At 38.8% G+C, this 17,557-nt stretch overlaps 1 protein-coding gene across 1 annotated transcript; it reads left to right on the plus strand.

Moving 5' to 3' along the window:
• Positions 1-6,789: 6,789 nt before the first annotated feature.
• Positions 6,790-13,106, plus strand: LOC144083639 (uncharacterized). The gene is made up of 4 exons (XM_077611629.1): positions 6,790-6,931; positions 8,749-8,847; positions 10,603-10,750; positions 13,030-13,106. The coding sequence occupies exons 1-4, from the start codon at positions 6,803-6,805 to the stop codon at positions 13,104-13,106; spliced, it is 453 nt and encodes a 150-aa protein (XP_077467755.1). The 5' UTR covers positions 6,790-6,802.
• The last annotated feature ends 4,451 nt before the right edge of the window (positions 13,107-17,557 follow it).

Below are 17,557 nucleotides of genomic sequence, written 5' to 3' on the forward strand. Positions count from 1 at the left end.
AGAATTACACACAAAATGATCTGGAAAATTCATCCCGTGCAAATTAACACAGTATGACAAATTCCCAGAGGCAGAATTCGACTACCAGCATAAAACTATTAACTATATGTTTTGCTATTTTTTTCACATAAACAACACTAAATCAAAATTAAGAATGCAAATTAAGTGAAGAGAAAGATTCTAGTCCTACAATAGACATATTTGACATATTTCTTTGTTATTTTTACAGTAGTTAAATGATCTGGAAACCATTCATTGTGATGTAAACTGAGATTTAAATAGAAGTTAATTAGTTTTTTGAGGATGTATATTTACAGTTTAGGCACTTTATAAAGACAATTGGAAATTAGGAAAATGGGGGTGTGCACAATATGTTTTAATTGATTGCCTTTTCTGATATTCACCTCTTGGCTTGGTCTCATAGAGGTGGTTCTGTGTGCGGTTAAGACATTTTTTAAGTTGATGGGTAATCCTGGAAATGGTGATTGGTTGCCTTTTAAGAAAAAAAATCCTACAAGGAGGACCAGCATCTATTGCCTTGTCCAATGGGTACAAAACATGACTGGATCTTTTCTGGACTAATATGGTTAACACACTCACATGGTTTTATAAAGTACATCTAGATGCCTTAAATAAGAAAGGAATGAGTCACTTTTAGGGAAGTTCTTATGTGCGAGTCAGGGCACTATATACCCCAATGTGAGAGAAACCACAGCATTCCAAGGCTCTTAAAATGGGGCAGACCTACGCTGTCATCATGCTTGCATTGAGAGTAAAGTGTTAACACATGGTGTGTGTGTGTGTATGTTAGGGCGGGGGTCTATTTGAAATGCCAAGTCAGTAGTTGGCAATTTACGTGATTGCTATCTCTATGTCATTCATTCATTTTCTGAACCGCTTTATCCACACAAGGGTTGCAGGGGGTGCTGGAGCCTATCCCAGCTGACTTCGGGCACAAGGCGGTGGACAACCCTGAATCGGTGCCAAGCCAATCGCATTCTCTATGAGACATTGTACATTTTTCTTCAACATTTTTTCATTCTTAGTGCGCAAGAGCTGTATCAACACACTTATATATTCCAGTGCTATGCTCTTAGACCAAGAATATTTCCCAAATTTGTATTTCTGAAAACCACAGATAGAGGGCACAGTTAAGCCATGCGGCAGGCTGGGGTCCTCGTTTCAGTCTCAAGTATTTTTTTTTTTACATCCATTGTACCATATCTTGCATATTGCTCTACTTTCAAAAGATAACCTAGTTAGCATTTCACAACATTTTTTTTAAACTCGTGTAGTCAGGACTTTTCCCCATTGAGTTGAATAAAATATGCAAAACATGAGCAAAATTTGATGAAGGCAAAATTAAAGTATTTTCCATCCCAACTAAAGTCAGAGAAATAAAGCACCCTGTTGCAAAGTTAACTGGGTTCAAGATATATAATCAAACAACTTTGATAGTTTTGTATTTGTTCCACTAACTTCATGACTATTATTTTCTTTATCAAAAGTAAAAAAAATGCAGCATATTTTTCAGAATATTAAGTGCATTGAATTATAATGCATAGGTTTATTTTCATACATAAGGCACACCGTATTATAGGGTGCTTTAGTGCATCAATTTGCGGCATTTGTTGTTTTTGTTCAAATCTCTTAAAAGTATAACTTTTTTTTTTTACTATTTCTTTTATTGGTTCATTTGTAGTTCTGTTGAATGATGATTGTGGGGGTTCAGCACTTTACTGGGCAGTTTGCAGTAAGTAATACACTTATGCTACAAAAAAGGCCATTAACTGTAACTGTTTTAAACCTAAAATATTATTTTTAAAAGTGCAACCCTAGAATCCAGAGGAAGCAGAAACATTCACCTTTTTTGTTCATTCACAAAAATATGAGTTTTCTGAAGGATTCATAGACTAGTATGACTTTCAGATCCATACCACATGGGTACAGATACACAGAAGGGAGTAAGGTATTAGGGAAAGTGCAAAGAAAAGGTCAAAGAAACTGGGCTTCCGAGTAGGAAATGAAATAATATGGGGTCAAAACTAGAAACAGACTGTTTCCTTGAGGGAAAAAAAGCTTCTTTCCTCTCTGTACAGACCTGACATCTTTCAGCCAAGTGTGCTCTATAAATAGCTTTCAGTACAGAGAGAAGTGTGGGAGTGCAAAAGGGGCTGAGTGAGGTGTGGATGAGTGGAGGCGGCCGGTGGTTGGAAATGGGAACATGACATAGGGAGCCAAACAAAGACACACCTATTTGCCAGACAGCCGTGATATACTAAAAAACGCGTGTTTGTACGTAGTAGTATTCAGACTCATCACTGTGGCTTGTACACCCCACATAAAGCTTTTAAACCACATCATTTTTGGTGGGTAATCTTGTAAAAACAGTGTCGTTCAGTAGCATTTTTCTAATCTATACTTTCAGAATAGTGTAGATTTTTAATACTTTCAGTTTTTCTAGTATTACGCATACTACTCTTTGACAGTGCCATTGGATACATATGCTACAGTATACAAATGAGCCCATAAAGGAGCCAGGACACAAAACAGGCTCCAAGTGCTAACTGTCCACAGACATGGAGCTCCTGTCCCGTCTCATCACACTGATAAGTCATCCTGTGGAGCTACAAGCTCATCACCAGCTAGCTTCAGTGTACAAAGTCGACAGGCCCACTCTTGGGTTGATATTGTTATCAGTGTCAACACTACGAGGATGTAGTGGTGCTTACACTGTATGTAACAGGTCAAGAGGGAAATGGTGACTGCGTCATTTTAAAATATAAAATTCCGGCTGATTATTACACTGTTATCATTATTTAGGTGAGTTACTTTGGCAAATTCTCATGTGTTCTTTAAGCAAGCAACTCTCTCCTTCCTCTCCTTCGTCCTCTAATGAGTATGTGCATCACCTTCAAGAGCTTACTCTGTTAAATACATGATAAGCATCCCCTTCTGGGACTCAAATGAAGACGAATACAGCGAAGAAAGACACCAATGGAAGGGTGGTTACTGCGGTTGAGTTAGCCACTGGGTGGGGTGTATTGGGTTTGGAAGGTGATGACAATGGGGGGACGGTAGGAGTCCTAGCACCAGGCAAAAGTGCCACCTCAAAATGGCTTTGTAATAAATTATTTCATTCATTGTCCACACTAGTCGTCCTTGTCGGGAACATGGGGGTGGCAGAGCCTATTCCAGCTGACTTTGGAAGAAAGGCGGACAAGACTCTAAATTGGTTGCCAGTCAGTTGCAGGGCACGTATAGAGATAGACAAACATTCGCACTACCAATCACACCGCAACCGAGTGGGAATTTAACCCATGCAGCCTTCACCGAGGTCAGGCGAAAGAGCCACTGCACCATTGCCTGGCGGTTTGGAATAAATACTGTACAGAATACTCAGAATTCAACAGTCTTATCTGCTGCATCTAGTTTGAGCTTTCTCGCATCTTGTGAGAACAGTCCTAAAAATTATGTATAGCCACTCCCCTTTACATAAACTTAGAACAACAGCTTACACCAAGTCTCATACAAACCCATTCCCATCAATATGAAATGCACTTGACCCACGATGTCAGTATCTGGTGGGAATATCCAGCTACAACTTCAGGGGGTGTTTTGCAAAATGAGTCAAGACTGTGACTACAAGTTTTTCATGTGTCTCATCACACACAAAAATGAGTTTACTTCCTTATTTTACCAAGTTACCTCATCCAGGCCGTATTGTCTAATGTTTGAACAATGCTTGCATGTTGTCAAAACCAAACTGTGGCAGATTGAGCAAAACTGAATTGCTTGGTAATTCACATCTCTATACAAACTAAACTGTGGCAATCTCTGATTTGGATGGAGATGTCGGGTGCAACAAAGTATGGCTGTCCGTGGTATCCAATGCCTGTGAAAGGCTTGAGAAAGGAAAACCATCTGGAGGCTCTAGTGAACACTGGGCACCCATCGAATATTGAGGATGTTTGTCTGATTTACTCAGCCTATTTAGAAGTGTTTGGACAACTTGGCTGGGGGATTGGTGCTTTAATTAAAGATAATATCAAGAACTAATATTGCCATTAAGACTCCGGCCTCCTCACAGTGTAACAGTCATGCTTCTCTCTGGGTAAGGCCATGCCCTTTTAAATGAATAGAGTTACCATACATATTTTCTCGCTTTTTCAATTGGTGCCAAGAGCAATGTGGATTTTTTTCAAGCCTTAACCTAGTAGAGGGATGGTCTATTGATACTGACAAGACAATATATCCTCACTTTATGTATTAATAGTGGGCTTTCATCTAAAAATATCACAGGCAAGAAATAAAACCGTTTTCAATGGCAGAAAGATTAGGTCCATACTTCTCTTACAGATCTCCACAGCTTGGGAACACTGAAGCCCAAAATAGAATGTCAGCTCATAAAGGCCTTCATTCTTTGTAGTCAGCATACAGCAACAACATCTGCAGGGCAGTTTCTAAGCGGGGGAACACATGTGGACAGGCTACAAAGACAGTGGCGATCCCCTATGAGAAGTTGTAGGCGGACCACTCTTTCCCTCCATCACCCTGCTTCTAAGATTCTGCTGCAAGCAGGACAATGTTAATAAAAGCTAGTTAATATCACCTGTCAGTGCTATCTTTAGAAGATCCAAAATGAGAAAATTAGAAAGGAAAAAGAGCTGACCATCTGGATCTGCTCACGACACACTGATGAAATGAGAGTGAGATTTGGGATGATATAAGTCAGACACAATGACAACAAGGGAATACTGGGAAAAACTCAGAGGAACAATAAAAACAATTCTACGGGATTGACTGCTATGGTCATTAAAAAGTACTGTATCAATCATTTTAATTTTCAAACTGTCATGATATATATACATATATATACAAATAGAGTGGATTTGTTCTTAAACTTGTGGGTATATTTCTTACTAACATAACTGCTGAACTAAAAGTGTAAGGACTGTTGGGATTTTCAAACTGCAATATCTCATTGTAGATTATTTCTTTGCACCCCCCCTTCAGGGAAATTTAATCACATTCCCATGGGCTAAAGGAATAGACATACACGTCACAGGATTCAGCAGAGAATGGGGGCTTGGTATCTTGCTCCTTCACATATTAAGGAACAAGTCCTAATTTCCATTTTGTCATGTCTTAATCTAGTCACTTTCCATTCCTCAATCAAATGAAAAACTGATAACATAAATACACCTCATGTAGTATGGCATAAAGTTCAACTTGGTAGATTACTGATTTACTGAATACCCCCATTGTTCGAGTTGACCGTTGATAGCCAGGCTTTTACTTTCTGTTTATAGGAAAATGTCACAAGTCAAAGATGGCAGCACCCACATTCATCCTTTCCTGTAATCAGTTTTGTCTAAGCATTGCAGCGTGCGCCTCTTGCCACATGCCAATAAATCATTTCCTAGAGGTGTTGTCAATTTGTGTCCCCCAAAGGTCCATCAAGACTAAAAAAGTTTCAGAAAAAGCAGCCGGAACACCTGCTATTCTTCACCATGGACTTGACTCCCTCCCCCTTATTTTAGCCACACACTTCCAGACACACTCATCTCCTCATTCCTGCAGCTGAAGATTTACTGTTTAAAAGTAGAGACTGTCAGGAGGTTTGAAGCGTGTACTTTCTAATTCAAACAAATGCTGAACCGGAGGTCACAGAATTATCATGGAGGCACAAGGTGTTTCAGATGGTTCACAAGTGTTCAGAAGGAGAAAAAGAGAGGTCTGATCGGGTTTATATCTGATCTTTTTAAGCCTAGTAAATAAATAAACTAATAAAGTGAAAAATAAGCAAATGGTGAGATAAACCTTGTTCATTATCTGATGCCACTATCGAGGCTAAGCAGGTGGCTGCAGGATGTGCTGAAGCAAACTTCTCATTTCGCAGAAGAATGGTCAACATTTATATGCTGCAAGGGTCAGCAGGTTTCACGTGGAGGATGATATGATACCTATTTCATGTACCATAAATATCGTGACAGCAATAGTAAATATATTATTTTTAAACTCTTGGGGCTTTATTTATACTTGTGCCTACCGCCGACACATGCTATCTTATGTCTTTCTTAGTGTTTTGGTGGACCAGCGCTGCCATAGTCCTGAATACACCGAACTCCAATTGCGCCAAATAAGCAAGCACCATTAAATTCCTTTCAAAATGAACACTCTAACTGTGCAGTTTGAGTCTTAAAGGAACCCTTAGCATCCACATATGCAGACATTGCATTTTGGGCCACAATGTTAACTTCGATTACATGACACAAAATGTGATGTCCAGGTTTTAGGAGGAAAAGAAATTAAGACAAGACGTGCAAACAAATTAGGATGAACTGCAAGACATCCAAAGCAGGAGAAGCAAGGTGTCATTATTGAACTAAAATGTAAATTGATGCCTTATGGCATGACTTATATTCTCATCTCACAACCAAAAAAATATCCACCACCTGGCCATTTCAGTCAGCCCACTTGCATTCTACATCGTAAATCATTATGTTATCTAATAACACCGGATACAATTATGGATATATTAACTCAATAATATGCGAATTTAGAGCGCAGTAGTACATCGCTTTGGTCTCCGATTGGACAGGTGTAATCATTTTTGTGGCTATTCACGATACTACTGTCTATTTCATTAAAATAGAAACCAGTGAAGTTATCTTCTATCTTACTGACCATGAGGCGGTTGCAAGTTTCCACCTGTGCGCACGTGAGCAGCTTCTGCGTGTGAGGTGCGCGAATCCACGCCAAAAGAAAAGGAAAAAGCGATTTGAAGAGGATCACCGTTATGATCGAGGGAGGGACTGCGTGTGTCTATATAATATTCCTGCTCCTTTTCCGCCGGGACTCGCTCGGAGCAGGTAGAGCGTCTCTCAAATCACTCACGTCTGCAGCCTCAAACTTCTCAACACATTCGGTAAGATTTCACCATTCATAACGGACCATAGAAAAGACACACACTGCTTATTGTTTTCTGGCTTGATTCATCCTTAAAAGTTTCTTGTCAGTTTTCTATAGCTTTTTTTATTGTGCGTTTTTTTAAATACTTGACCTGCTAGGAATTGTGACGTCAGCGTTTAATCTATGTAAAATATAGATTAGTATAAAAGTTTTTTTTCTACTCTGTTTGTCATTTTAATTAATTTGCATCAGTCCAGTTATCTCAAACTCTTTCCTTCTTTTTCTTTTTTTTTCTTTTTTTTTTTTTTTACTTCACTCATTTATTGCTGCACCTCATCAGCATCATGGAATTTAAACCAACTGTGATTTGGACATTATTCTGGATGTTAAGCAAGTAAAGACTCTTGTTAAAAAAAATCACAATTGTTGAGCATTGTCTCATCAACCATCAATGTGCCTAAGGCACGTGTCGTTTTTTTTAACCCCCAAATAAGAACGAAACCACATGTTTCAAATCTTTTCCACCTCTGGTATCTATTGATGCTGTAAGTAGCAGTATAACAAATGGACATTAATTTTGTGGTAGGGGAGGACATCTTAAATGAGAGGCGGTTCTAAAAAGGATTTTAAACAGATTGGACTCTGTTCCTACTCAATGAAACGACTCTGAGGAATTGTAGATTGTAGTCTACTTTTATCAGCACTCTGCATGCAATATAATTGGAGTTCCCAACTGAAAAAAATCCCAACCAGCTTTCCCCAATTTATTGAGACACATAGCTTATATATCAAATGTAATACAGTATCCATCCATCCATTGTCAACTCCGCTTTATATTTTGTCCAGATTTTCAGGGTAAAAATCCCAGTTTGAGGTCTACACCCTAATTGTCAATCAGTCATCGGGCTCATGCAGTGGAGAGATTGGCAATTATATATATTAACACCACTATTGACACAGCCACTGGTTTCTAACTGCTAGCACCAAAGTCATCTGAATGTAACACTACTCTATGATGCAATTATAAATGAACCAATTATTTATTTGCTCTTATTTAGATTTTGGTATAGTTTGATGAGGTTGGAAAGAGTTACTAAATGTGGACTTTTCCTTCTGTTCCCATGTAAAAAATATAAAGGTATACTACTGTTAAATGTCTTCAGGTGTGAATATTAATGGTTGTTGTGTACCTTAAATTGACAGATTCAGGGATGCATTTACCACCAGATAGAAAAGACAATTTTAGATTTAAAAATAATTGTCAAAATGAACACAATTGGCTGGCCAATAGTACAGGCTCTCATTATTTCATTCATTCAATTCCCATTTTGATTCTGAGTGCATATGGTTTTCTTTCCCTACTATGTGTGCCCTATGATTGACTGGCGAACAGTCTGGGGTTTAATCCGCCTTTTGGACGAAGTCATCTGTGATAGGTAGGCTTCAGCACCACGTGAGCCTGAAGTGGTGTTGAAAATGAATGAATATTTGACTTCAATCACAGTTATGCAATGCAACATGTTTTTTTAAAAGGAAACATTTTTAGTCCCTATCTTTTCCACTGAATCTGAAATTACATGGAATACCTTAGGCTAGTCTCTTTTGAATAGGCCGTTGAGCCTGAATGCATACAATTTAAAGTGAACTATAACACTACTAATGAGTAGATTATTATTTTTTTGACTGTAGTCCCTTGTCTCCTTGTACTTCCCACTCTTATCTTTTACAGTTGCTCACACACATACTCCCACGCACACAGGACTCACAGTGTAAACAGTATGTGATTGATGGCTCAACTCACACTGCTTCATGTTGTGTTGATCCCTTCAACAGGCCCAACCTCTGCTGTCTGCAGTGTCCACGATGAGTTACTACATGGATCCAGTTTCATCCTATCCGGCCCTTCACCCCTGTGACTGCCTGGCCGCAATGGTGAGACCCCCAACCTTATTCCCCCCTCTCGTAAATTAGCCAGGTGTGAGTGTTTGGAGATGCTTTGGCAGAATGTAAACTGATGTGTGTTTTCAACTTTTGATTCCATAATTATTTTATCTGCTCTTTCTCATTTTTTGGTAAATGGTAAATGAGCATTCCTTTCAGTACCACTTTTCCACCTCAAAGTGCTTTGACACTGTCATCTCATTCAATTATTCATAGCACAGCATCAGGAGATATGTGGGGTTCAGTATCTTGCTAAAAGAGAATTTGACATGATCATCAGCACAGGGGAAAAGTCCATAACTATGGGTTGGGAGACAAGTACTCTACGAATGAGTCCTGCAGCCCAACATGGTGGCATTTAGAACTCTTACACATGTTGTCCTTTATGATTTAATCAAAGATGTTCTTCATTGCCATTTTGCAAAAACCATGCATCAACATGTACTTTTGGCATTCATATGGAGCCTCCAACCTTGGACTAACAAGCCCAATTGGAGTCGGATCATCTCTACCACTGCTTAGCTGAGCCATCCACTCAGTGGTCTGGATTCAGTTATTTACAAATAGACTCGGGAGTAGCAGGGAACATTGGGATTCCTGGCAGGTGAGCATTCAAATGGTGCAGGCCAAGGAGCAGAAACACAAATGCCTCCATTAGTATGCAGAGCTTTAGCGAATTAGGATAAAAGACTGAGGTTATATGGTAATGGGAACCCCACACTGGCCTGAAAGAAAACATGGAAGGTTACAGAACCACAGGTCTTAATTGGCTCAGGTGGTGGGGCTCGCATTTGGAATTGAGACGCTTGCATACGAGGGCAGACTTGGTCAGAAGGTGAATGCGCCACAAACCTGTTTGAATGAACAAGAATGAGAAGTCTTCGTGTTTGCTTCAATAGCTTGACAAACATTCTGTATAAATTATTCTTATTGATATAACATTATTTCATCTCACCAGACCAGACCAGGGGTTGTCAAACTGTTATTTGAAGACAAAAAAACAAACAAACGTTAAAACATGGTATAGTTTATTCATATGATGAAATAACTTTGTCTCATTCTTAATTTGAATTTTATGTAATACACAATGTGTTTAATTATAATTTCATACGATTATACTCTTATAAAATCTATTGTTCTCTATTATGATTTCATTTTTTAGTGCTTGTTACCATCTTTAAAACTAATTTCTTCATCAAATTCTTGTGCAACAGTAGTTTAAATATACACATACATTATATGACGTGCTATTCAAATAAAATTTAATTTGAAGAAAGAAGTTGAAAATATACCTGAATGTGACATTAAATTTAATTACAGATTGGTTACCATGACAGTATCCTCTTACCTAACAATGTTATTATTATCATTGTTATCCAACAGCAGTTTCATGAAGGGTGGTCACCAACTACACAATTTTCTGAATATTGCGAAGATGAACACATTTAATTTCATGGGCAAACACACTTTCCCCTTGTTCTCATTGCTTACCAACAGAAGCTCCAACAATATCTATTGAAACTTCTTGTTTGTTGACACTTGCAAGCTTAGATATGCTAAAAATGGTAAATCGTTCACTATCTTCTATATCCACAAAGAATTTTAATGTCTTTCCTTCTCCCCTGTCAAATCTTGACTTCCCTTCAGGCAGCCTCATATGTTTCTGTGATAAGCTCAATAAACACAGTGGAGATAAACGTAGCCACGAAACATAATAAATGATTACTCTGTCTTTTTTCCACCCAGAGACAGAATGGAGGGGTTGCCGTGGGTCCCCAGTTGCATCTCCTAGCTGCAGTCCAACACCAGCAGCAGTGCTACCCTTCCCAGCCTTTCCACCCTCATGATATTCCACTTCAGGAGGTCCCTAATGGACATGAGTTGTGTCCCACAGGTAAGATGTGGACTTGAGTGAATTGGTGCCGAGCCAAATTGCCTCTGACAACAACATTAGGAGCTAAATTCAAATTCAACCTAAGTTTCAATTGGTACCACACTTTACACTTTTATTGACAACCATAAATAGAGTAAACATCTAAAGAAATATGTTTATTTTCTGTATTAATCTTATTTGGATATTTAAGGATCTTAAATGAATGAGATCAAACTTGTGATTAGCTGGTCTGACTCCCTGTAGAAAGGCCTCGGGAGCAAATGTTGCCCCGGGCCACCCTTTCGTCTCAAGTTACCCTATGACCCTCTCTGAGAACATTTTTTTTACTTTAGTAATCATCACTAAAAAGTATGGCATTTGAAATACTGTGTTTGATAAACAAGCAAACAAGCAAAAACAAAACAATTAAATGAAAATTAAATAATTAAAGGAAAATCAGCATCTGGTATATGTTAGAAAAACGACAACAGCACATGCAACGTTACTGAAAATGAAAGTCAAAGAATAGCAATCTTGATCATCTTCATTACTAAATTAAAATCATTGTTCGATGTGTTGCAAGTGGTTTCACACTGAACTCGAGGAATGTTCATTGGTTATGAAGTCTTCTATAAAAAAAAAAAAAACAGGCCCCTGGATTAAAACAAAATCAAGATTCAAAGCAAGGGCTGCAGGCTTTTCAAATTGAGATTTCTTGGTCCATCAAAACTACGCATCATCATCACATGAGAGGATAAATACAATTTAAGATCCTACGATTTAGACATGTAAGGCCTTTGTCAAATGTCGCTTTGTTTTCTTAATAAACATATAATCATAAATTATACTAAAGTTACAATCACAAACAGGCTTGTTTGGGTTATGTTACCCGTGTTGTGCAAAAGCTAAATAGATTTTCCACTAACTTTTTTGATAGGTCAGGCATTCCCCAAACGCTCATTCATTATAGTTTGACATCAGCTGAGGTCAAGGAACATTTCGGAAAATATTAGACATATCATGCAGCAACAAAATCCTAAAATTAGGATTTTGGATTGTACAATTTAGGAAGATTACACAGTAGCTATTCCATTTTATGATTCTGAACTACATTCAAACATTTTTTATTTCTTTTTTCCCAGTGTCTTGTGTACGCACGGAAGTGTTCTGCCTGCATTTATTTGTAAAGTTGAACAACAATGCCAAGCTTTTGTGAGAAAATTCTACAACCAATCACCTTCTAATCCTTTTTTACCTCTTTTCATATTTTTCTTTCTTTTTAAAGGAGGTTTTATTTGAATCTAAAATATTCTTTCCAGTGCACTTGACTCTGGCATCTTCTAATCCTCAAACGTAATTGATGCTGGCAGCCTGGGATGCACGTCACAGTGCCAGTGTATAGCATCTTGGGTGATTTCTTCTGTCCCCTTCCTTGGCCAGATTCTGGGGGTAAAAAGCTTGGAGAAGGGAACACAATTTGCAGGGTTTGGGGGTGAAAATCAGCTATCTTTTTCCCAAGCCTTTGGTTTGGTCTCTTGAGAGGTGCAAGTGTGTGTGTGTGGATGCTTGTGAGTGTTGGCGTGCATGTGAACGAGGCAGGATTTGAAGGGATTTTATGTTGTTTGTTACTAGAGACACACTCCTTTGTAGCTTCACTTCTTTGATCCCAGCGTTTAGAAGTACATTGCTAAGTGGAAAAAAATTGACCCAATACTGACCTTTGTTATTTTTATTTTGGGGTGTTCTCATCCTGCTCTTCAATCCATTGCTATTTGGACACTTGCTACCTGGAGATGGTTTTAAGAGTCACTTATACTTCTTATATAGAGACTTTCACTTCTTGGACAAGTTCACTGATAAAATCATCATTGGGCATCTCATTTAATAACCCCAAAATACTATAGTATTTAACATTTACAAAAAAATTGAAGTTGGGGTTTGCGAACTCTTTGCTTTGTCCAGGTGCTTTGGATTTTTTCCACTCCCCAGAAATACAATCTTCAAGTTCAAAGAAGCCTAAAATTGCCCATAGGTATGAATTTAACTGTTCAATGTTCCAAAAATAGCTATATTGGATTGGCACAAGAGTGCGAAAAAATAAGTTAAATTAAATGAAAGTATCCAACATTTCAAACTTTCTTCAGAGGGTGATTCTTTTCCCTTCTGTGAAATATAAACAGGGAACTGTTAAAAATGACATGTTGATTGTATGCGCATGAGTAAAGAGCAGATGTTGAACGTAAGGGGACCATCTAATTTTTGGCAAAGGGCCCAATGTCACACATTATGCCTCTTGATAGCCTACAGCCATGCCATGGTTATGTTTACACTGACCCAACCCCGTTATACACTGCCACTGCCACTCAGGCTGCTGTAAAGCCTCCATGCAATAATTCCCACTATGCATGTTTCTGTGTGTTTCTCCGTATTCCATCATGTAGAATTCTAACCCTGATTTATTCTCAGGGCCATCTTGTATTGATTGCAATGTAGGCACAGATTCATTCATTAAATTCCCGCCATGCACTCTGGTGGATATAATATTACAGCATCCTCCTATTCAACAAAGCACACCCACACTCACGCACACAAACACATAACCCGTTTGCACCATTGTGTGTCCATTTAAACATGTCCTTCCATTTACTCTACGCAGCTGTGATCTGGCACTCAGGGACCATTGGCCTGTGTTTTATTTGATGTGATTTGACAGCTGGACATTTAGAAGGGTGGGTGCTGGTCATTTGGGAAAGTAGAGGGTGGTGGGTGAGGTTTCACATGGAAGTGAGTGGGCGGGATGGAGGTTGAGCGGAGAGGACAGATAAGAAGGGAAGTCAGAGGAACGGAATCACCGCTCACGGTGGGAGAAGAGGATTCGAGTGGGCTAGGAAGAGGGTGGGTGACACGTGTAGCATCATAGGGGAAGAGGGAGGGGGGAGCGGGGGCGTGCAGGTCACGTCCACACGGGTGCAGGCAGATTTTTTATTTCTTCAAGTAAACATGGGACACGCGGGGGTCTTGGGGGGGTTATGGGAAAGGAGGAAGCAGTGATGCTAATCAGGCCAGTGCACACTTCCCCTTTCAACAATAAAACAAAACAAGAGTCCAAACATGGAAAAGTCATAGACAACTGCAGAGGAATGTGCTGCATAGCTACTATGCTTCCAAATCATGATTGGTCAGAGGTCACAGGTGTTAAGTCAGTAAAGAGAGAGGCACGCCAAGTACATTTTAGATATTACTTTGGAATGTAATATTTTGGGCATTTATTTAGCTCAATATTATCTCACTAAAATGTCATAATTCTATATGAAGTGGATCTGTTGAAAAATGTCAAAGCTCAAATTGAGGTTTTTGTCTTTCCCGTTTATTATTTGTGAACAATTTTGCGTTTTGAAAATACACAATCAATGTCATAATCAAAGCACACTTGTGTAATTGCAATGAAAATAAATGTACGATCAAATTGTAGTTTTTTCGTAGAGCGATGTTTTAAGAAAGGAAGTAAACAAAAATTGAGTTGCTGTCTCCCTCCTTAGTGTGTCTACTTATTCCTCTGTACAACCATCATTCATTCAATGTGAACCAAATTAGAGCTGCTCTAGGAGAGCTTTATCTGAGAGCATGTCGGCAACATTATGGGCTGGGTGGAGCGAGCAAGAGAGAAAGAGAGAGGGCAAGACAGAGAGAGGGAGGTCTGGGAGGCAAAAAGACTCAGAGGGGGTGGGGATAATTGAATTATCTACACAATGGAGTGATGGGGGGCACGTGGTGCCGCTAATGGAGGAAGAGATGTCCTTTTTAGCAAAGCTAATTGATCAGAAAAGCCTTTATTCAGGGGGCTCTTCTACTTTCCCAGTGCACTTATACTGTGCACACGCAGACTTTGGAATGCTGAGGCACAAGGGAAAGGGGCACACAAGTGCATTAAACACCACTGGAAAAATCACACACGCCCATCCAAATAAACCCACTTTAACTTTTGCTGTGAGTCACTCAGCTAAGCCTTAGATCTCAGGAGGAGGCGGCATCAAGCCTGTGGCACCTTCAGGGACCATAGACCCTTGATAGAGCTGTCACAGTGCCACTAGACAGCAGCTACAAAGATCCTACTGTTTTACTGTTAAACTGTCTGTGGCTTGCATGCGTGTGCTTGTGTCTATTACCCATCTGCGTCTGTGTTGGACTGCCTGAGAAAGAGTGACTGATTGATTGCACACTAAACATCTATTCACACAGAGCGAACATTGTCAAACATGTTCTACACATTGATTTTATTTGTCGGAGAAGTCGTTTCACATTTGATACGTATGAATCCAGACAAAAACATTCATTGGGTGCCTCTACACGACATAAACAACCTAAATCAAGCAGAGACAAGATTCTGGCATTCATATGCATTGCCCAGATTGAATAACCTTTCAGTAATGTCTGGTAAAAAGAGCAGGTGCTCTATTTGATGATTGTAGACATGCAGGAGACACAGATGTGCCAGAGAAACTGCTACATAATCTAGCTGGGCTTTACTACAGTGCCACTCAACTGTGAAAACCATGGCAACAGCCTTGAACATAAAAAATATAAATATAATTTTCCCAGCAAAATTTCTCATTGCCTATTTTAGGTTATTTTTAATGTACATCAATTTACAATCCACTTTTTAAAGCATGAAATGAAACTTTAATATCTAACAATGGTTGTTTTCCAACCTTGTGCAGTGTGATGTTTGACATTGTTGCCACAAGTGACAATGAATGTCAGAAGTTGATCACATTTCATGACTCTTTGTAAACATGTGACGAGATACATTTAAAAAAAAAAAAGCAGGGTATTATTGCCAAGATGAGCCATGAGCTAAGCAGTACTGTTTAAAATGATAAACGCTGTGTTACCATGATGGGGTTTTGACATTAGCCATGTTTCTTCCAAGCAATGTTATTTATTCATTCAGTTCAGAATTCAGTTAAGATTGCCAAACCCTTAATTCCATTCCTTAAGTTATACCATGGTACTTAATAAATTTGAACAACCAGGGACGAAACAAAGAAGAAAACATACTGTACTTTACTTGCCTTCATTTAATTGCATAATTACCGTTTGTGCTGACTAACTTGTGTCACAACATTACCACACTCTTGTCTACATAACACCCTTTGGAGTTATGTAGCCAAGCCCAATCGGGTTTCTTGATTTAATACGTATGTCCTGAATGGCAATCCTTGGTCAAAACAAGACTCAAAGAGGCACTAATCTTATTTTCTCCAATGCAATTTATTTTTTATTTAATTTCAATCTCTTTTGAAAGTGGCATTATTTTGCAAACGGTAGTTTTTGTACCTTTTTATCCAAGTATGCCCTCCAAGTTCTTTCTCCATGCCGGCAAATATCGGAAAAAGTCGTTGCCGCTTCCTAGTTTTTACTTGAGCCTCACCAATCATATAGTACGTAAATACTGCACCGTTTAAATTTATACATGGGCATTTGCAGTGGTTTAGTACAATACCTTTGTAATGTCACTTTTTCACTTGTACATTTCATCGCAAATGCACTGCCAGACAAGCTTCTGCTCTTCACCTTCCATGCACCGTGAGTTAAAACTCGCGAGCATCCCCCCTCCGATGATTAAGTTTGACACTCGTCATCACACTAGGGAAATTATGGCTTTCAGTTTTATTGTACTAACCCAAAATTTTTAAGTGGGTCCATCTGGCCACCACTTTAAACAGTTTCTTGAGTTGCCACTGAAGCTAATAGTCAACACCACTGTAAGAACACTGATTACCACCCCAAGGCATTAAAGCACATGCTATGTCCTTTGAAAAACAGATATGGGGGAGTTTATTGACAGAAAACAAAACAAAGATGTACACTCAAAAAGACTGACTAGGGTTAAGTAGAAGGCACTGTACAACCAAGCCCCTTCCCCCATCTCCCTGTCCATTCTTCTCCTCATCACCTCTTTGGCGAGGCAGTGCCCCTCACCACATAACCCACCCAACAGCACTCTTCCGAAACAAGGCTCCTATCAGGGCAGTGAAACCTGACCCATGCCTGCTAATGGAACCAGTGAAGTAGCACTGGTTTCAAGAGCTATACAAGATCAATATCCTCGGCTCCTCTGCCTCCATCCACATCTTCTCATTTAGAAAAACATGCATTCATCACTTGCAATGTCCTATCGATGCTCATAGGTCTTCATAAAAGAAACACACAAATAAGGTTGTTTACGAAGTGAATGGATTTTCAGATGCTTTTATTAGAGGATCCTTGTGAGGATAAGTGTTATTGAAATCTTATAGAAATCTGCTTCGTGAGCAGTACAGTCATCCAAAGTAATACTTTATTAATTCAAATTAGGGAAATAATTGTTTCTCAGGGAATATTGTATATTGATAATGATTGCATGCAAACAAACTTAGTCATTTTTAAAGTGTGACTCACTCATGCATAACAAAAAGGATTTAGTTTCTATGATCTGAGAAAGATCTATATTGCAGAGTACAACATTTTGTTGGCTATGTACAAAATATGATTTAATTTTTTTTAAGCATACATAATGTGATTTAGGATTTTGGGATAGGGTCCAGCACCCCCCACGACCCTAATGAGGATAAAACGGTTCAGAAAATGATATGAGATAAGAGAACATGATTTATGCTGTTGTCTTTGTAGTAATAATAAGAACAATTTAATAATAAAAAAACAGATATGAGCCTGATGTGTGCAGAAGTGTATAAAAACATTCAGAACCATGTTGGTGATCATAATGGTTCTGAACTTGGAATACGTCAATGGGATGTATGTCAAACTACTCTTATGATCATCCAA

Source organism: Stigmatopora argus, chromosome 10 (assembly GCF_051989625.1).
Source record: "Stigmatopora argus isolate UIUO_Sarg chromosome 10, RoL_Sarg_1.0, whole genome shotgun sequence".
NCBI lineage: Eukaryota > Metazoa > Chordata > Actinopteri > Syngnathiformes > Syngnathidae > Stigmatopora > Stigmatopora argus.